This window comes from Etheostoma spectabile, chromosome 19 (genome assembly GCF_008692095.1).
Source record: "Etheostoma spectabile isolate EspeVRDwgs_2016 chromosome 19, UIUC_Espe_1.0, whole genome shotgun sequence".
Lineage (NCBI taxonomy): Eukaryota > Metazoa > Chordata > Actinopteri > Perciformes > Percidae > Etheostoma > Etheostoma spectabile.
The window spans coordinates 1,561,240-1,566,735 of record NC_045751.1 but is presented as its reverse complement, the minus strand read 5'-3'; the positions used below and the strand labels follow the sequence as shown (position 1 = coordinate 1,566,735).

Here is a 5,496-nt window from a genome sequence, read left to right as displayed (position 1 = left end):
ATATTTTTTTTTTAAATGTAGTGGGTCTGCCGAGAACTTTGATTTGACTCTTGGATCTCGTGGACCATACATTTTATTTTAAAGTGCTAACATTATGCTCCTGTTCAGATTCATAATTGTATTTAGAGGTTATACCAGAACAGGTTTACATGGTTTAATTTTCAAAAAACAGCATATTTTATTTGTGCAGCTCCTCTTTTCACCCTGTGTGTTGAGCTCTCCGTTTTAGCTACAGAGTGAGACATCTCGCTTCTGTTACATTGTTGTTGGGAGTTGCACACGCTTACCTAGGTAAGGACTACTAGCCAGTCAGAAGCAGAGTATTAGGGCGTCCCCTGACAGTACCTAGGTAAGGACTACTAGCCAGTCAGAAGCAGAGTTGAGGGCGTGCCCTGACATTACCTAGGTAAGGACTACTAGCCATCACGAAGCAGAGTATTAGGGCGTCCCCTGCACATACCTAGTAAGGACTCTAGCCAGTCAGAAGCAGAGTATAGGGCGGTCCCCTGACAGTACCTAGGTAAGGACTATACCAGTCAGAAGGAGAGTATGAGGGCGTGTCCTACAGTACCTAGGTAAGGACTACTAGCCAGTCGAAGCAGAGTATGAGGGCGTGCCCTGACAGTACCTAGGTAAGGAACTAGCCAGTCAGAGCGAGTATGAGGGCGTGTCCTAACAGTACCTAGGTAAGGACTACTAGCCAGTCAGAAGCAGAGTATGAGGGCGTGTCCTAACAGTACCTAGGTAAGGACTACTAGCCAGTCAGAAGTAGAGTTGAGGGGGTGCCCTGAGAGTACCTAGGTAAGGACTACTAGCCAGTCAGAAGCAAAGCAGAGTATGACGGTGTGCCATGCTAGCAGCTAGGCGAGCTACGCACGTTCATCACAGAAGTAAAAGCTGGACTATAGTAGAGCTGTTTGGAGCAGTTTGTGATCAGTGCCTTCTGTTGAGATGGTAAGTGCCTTGGAGGGGGGGGGGACTTTTTAAGCCTATTACATGCACAAAAAAAGATATGTAACACTATAAAGGAAAGGGGAAAAAGCCAAAAAGTAACATATAATCAAAGTTCAGGTTGTCTGAATACAAAGCAGGAACTATTTAAAAATTGCTCTCGCTCTCACACACACACACACACACACACACACACGTAGCAGAGCCCTCCTTTCCTCGCACTGCCCCCTCCCTTGAGATTACTAAATTAGCATCTATTTGTGTCCTGCTCTGTGATGGGGCCCAGACTCTAATCATGATATATTTTGGTTTGCACAAGGTCTCTGCACTGTGTTTAATGAGGAGACTGGGCTCTTATTGCAATTCTGTCACTTCAATGCATCTAAGTAAAGTTAAAACAATTAACATAATATCTTCATCACAGACAATCACACATTCCAGGAGTATGGAAAACTCTTGTGGGTTAAGGAAGAACTTCTTGGCACTCCACAATATAGGAGAAGAGTCAATTATGAGGTGGAAATGGTAGATGATTTTGCAGTCTCGGCTGATATGACAGGATGAGATGTAGAGTTGCAATCTCCAGCCCGTGACAGGTTGATTATTCAAGATTTGAGATTTAAGATGACACTTACAGCCAGCTCTTCTGCCAAGACCCCTTAATCAGATTGAATGAAATAAGACAGATAAAAGGTAAAGCATTCATCACATTCAGGCACAAGACTCAATGTCACAAAGGAAATCTCAGAACCCATTAATGTAGTTAATAAAAGAGTGGGATTCAAAAAGGCAATAGGCTCAGTACGTTTCTGGTTTTGGCTTTGAGAAGTCATGGGACTGTCAAGTGTGAGCTTGAACTTGAAGACCACCGTATGAAGATCCGTATGATGGGGAATTTGATCATGCACATTCATGAAGCAGCCCCAGATATTGACATTGATGTAGCCATCTGTCTTGAAGTGTTTACCCTCTGAAAACACAAAATACTCTTCCCTTCTCTTAAGAATAGAATAACCTACTTTTACCAATCACCATCAATCAGACAGATACATAACGGGGACAGGCAAGTTTCTAAATCATTTTTTTTAGGATTATATTTTTGGGGATTTTAGGCCTGTATTAGACAGGACAGCTGTATATGGAAAAAGGGGGAGAGACGGTGAATGACATGCAGCCCAGGGCTTGCAGGTCAGAATCAAACCTGCGGCCGCTGCGCCAAGGACTGAGCCTCTGTGCATGGAACGGACGCTCAACCAGGCGAGCTACCCAGGCGCCCCAAAAGTTTCTATTTCCAATTTAGTTTCCTTAAAAGGCCTCTTCAGCATTATAAGCTTAAAAACCAAGTTTTAATGCAAATTAGCAGAGAGTCACACCTTTGGCTTTGGTAGACAAACTGATATGCTAATATATTATAATGCAAGTATGAAAATCTTCGGATTACTGCTAAGTCGTCTCTGTGGAGTATATTGTGACTGTCTGTGTTGAATTGCTAAGTGCTTAACCCTCCTGTTGTCCTCGGGTCAAATTTGACCCATTTACAAAAAACTTTGTATAGAACTTTAAGAAAAGAATGTTGAAAAAAGTGACAAATGTTGTAAAAAAAAATTAAAAATACAAAAAAGCAGGAAAAATCCCAACAAAATAAACATTCTTTTTTAAAAGCTGAAAAAGTGACCAAAAAATAAATAAACAGAAAAAATAAAAATAAATCTGAATTATTGAAAAAAGCAACAAAGAAATTTTTAAAAAGAATTGACTAAAACATAATTAAAAAACATCATAAAAATGAGAAAACAATTTGAATAAAATTGACAAAAACATGAAGAAAAAAAGTGTAGAAAACAAAATGTTGAAATTTCAACCCAGAAAAACAAAAGGTGGATGCTCAACAGGAAAGGTTAAATGCAAACATTTGAAAAAGCCCTGACCATGGCTTGCTGATGTGGCAAATATTAAAATAAAGTCCACAGAAACCTTTCCAAAGTGCTTATCTCAGCAGACAGCTGCTTGACAGTGACGGTGATCATCACAGAGCCTGGATGCTAATGAGTGCTTTAATCTACAGTGGATGGCAGACCTCGGAGGTTTTGGGGTTGATTAGCACACTGCAGGTAAACAAATATGTTGGTTCCCCTGGACAGCCAGAGCCACGGAATTACAATCAGCACAGTCAGATGGCTTCACTTTCTAAAAAGTATCAATCTTCATTCCAGTGGCAAGTTCCCACAACAGAGCCAGATGCTTCCTCCGGGCGCCACGAGCAGCGATTGGAAAATGTAAACATCACATCACTTGTCTGACGCTGGTCGTCCCTGGGCCTCCTGGTAAGGAAGGGAGCTCAGATACGCTTCACAGAGCGCACTAAGTGGAAACTGGGTGGGAAAAGAGCGAGAGACAAAAGGGATCGTCACTGTATCTGAAAATAGACTTCATCAGCAACGGATGCTTTGGGTGTCTGAACAGGATTCTCTGATGTATTATTTCTGGGATGTTTGATCTGACTGACAGTCTTCTGAGTGACACTAGGAAGAGATCTAAATGCCTCACTTTGTTTTTATCTTAATTTATTATTGATTCCTGCCCAAGGTGTCCCTGTGATCTTCAAGCAGAAGATACTATCAGTGTATTTGCCTTGATGAGCTTCCCCCCCCAGCCCAAACCTCCTCAGATTGTCATTCCCGCCTCGCTGACAACCCTAGATGAACTTTATAACAGATGGCGGCGCTAAAGAACCTTGGCAATTATTTGAAGATCACTCTTCCATGCCTCGAGGGAATCAGTACGGCTGCCGCTGATCAGGCGTAACCGCTCTCTACATAATTCAAGTCTTATTATAATTTGTCACATCCAAGATGGCTGGGCAATATATCGTTGCCTGAGTGAAATGTGTTTTATTAATATGCCATTAATGAAAAATTGGAGCCGTGCTGTCTCTCTGCTTCGTGGGCGACTGGGATGACCAGCAGGCACTGAATACAAGTCGGGGTTTTTTTTTTTTATGTGGAGGATTTGGGGATTTTTTTTGCAGAAAGACCTTTAAAATTCCCCAGATGATTTGTTAGCGGCATGCTGCGGGAAGTCATGAACATCACTTTTAATAGTTAGTAATTGCCAGGTTACTAATCTTTAAGCTTTAGAGAGGATTTTCACTCAAACAGTGCAGCATGGATTGTCTGGAAGTAGGGTTTACATTCCTACTTGTGACCCTTTTTTAGGGGAAACCACGGAACCAAACTACTTAACTGGATATAAAGTAGTTGAAAATAGAACCACTTTGACCAGCCAGTAAAATTGCCACTTGATATTGATTCATCAATATTTAATACAGTAATATACGAGTCAGTCAAAGGGGCCAATTTACTGTTGAATTAGTACTTTTATATTTTACTTGTATTGGTATTCAAGTAATGTACCTAAATACTTCTTCCACCCCTAATTTGAACCGTACAAATGCAGAGAACTGATTAAACGGCCCAGATACATTCATACTACTCCATTTCTACAATACTCTGCAGGCAAATCCTACTTGGTGCCCGTTATATGCTCTCTGCCCAACAGCGATGGCAAGCTGTGAGTGGACTCCAGTTCAAGTGAAGAAGGGAGAAGCTGCACTCCTCTCATTATTCTTTCTTTTCATGGCGGCTGTCCTGGGGAGTCAGCTGTCAATCACAGCCTGGGCATAAGGTCAGCAGGAGCCCAGAATGTACTGTGCAATCATCAAATCTGCCAGCAGGCAGGGAGAAAACACCTAGAGAGCCCAAAGCCACCAACCAGCTGCAATTAAAGTGCTGCTCGGCTGTGAGGAGGGGAATCTGAAGGTCTGTGAAGAAGCCAATTAACCAGCACGTCATATGTTGTCAGCAAGAGTTAATTCCTGGAAACAAACGGCTCCCAGACTCACCTTTGCACTGGCTGCACAGACCCAAGAGGAGCTTGTGGTTGTTCTTACAAAGATAAAAACTTTCAATTAGGTAAACAGAACTGTTGATTTATTATCGTTGGGACAAACTAGAAACTAAATCCCGGGTTAAGGGTACTCACAGGGCCACAGCTCAGACCATACAGTTTCATATACAGAACTCTTAAAGTTGGGATTACAAGTTATAAAAATAGACCATTTACAAAAAACGTATCTACAAAACATAGTTCAGTGGCAGTAATGATTTGGTTGTACATGAAATAAATGTACAATCCAAAAAAGAAATAAAAAGACATTTCACAGTTTAAAGGCAAGGGCATATCACAATGCAGTCTCTGGGACGGAAACAGTCGCTACACAGTAGTTTCATGTTTCCACAAGCCGGTCTTTATACTGGCTGCACTCTCGGTGTTAATTAAAGGCGCTGCTTGTCCATTTTCTTTAAGTGTGCCACCGTTTTGAGTGACGAGGTTGAGCCCATACGACTTGGGCTGGCTTTCTAGTTCTGTGCTGCTGGGCTGCGGTACAGGACCAGAGTCTTTACTGGAGCTTGACCCAGCAGCAGTAGCCACCTGCTCAGTCTCTTTGGTGACCCCTGTCCCGTTGCCCAGGGTGCTGCCACTCCC

General features: G+C 42.3%; 1 protein-coding gene across 1 annotated transcript in view; it reads right to left on the bottom strand.

Annotated features, from left to right (window-relative positions):
- Positions 1-4,923: 4,923 nt before the first annotated feature.
- The window catches only part of adgra3 (adhesion G protein-coupled receptor A3), a 36,536-nt gene continuing 35,963 nt past the window's right edge, over positions 4,924-5,496 (bottom strand). Inside the window, 1 exon segment of the mRNA XM_032544302.1 lies at positions 4,924-5,496. This exon segment is cut by the window's right edge and continues 9 nt beyond it. Coding sequence (XP_032400193.1) covers positions 5,224-5,496 — 273 coding nt within the window. The 3' untranslated portion in view covers positions 4,924-5,223.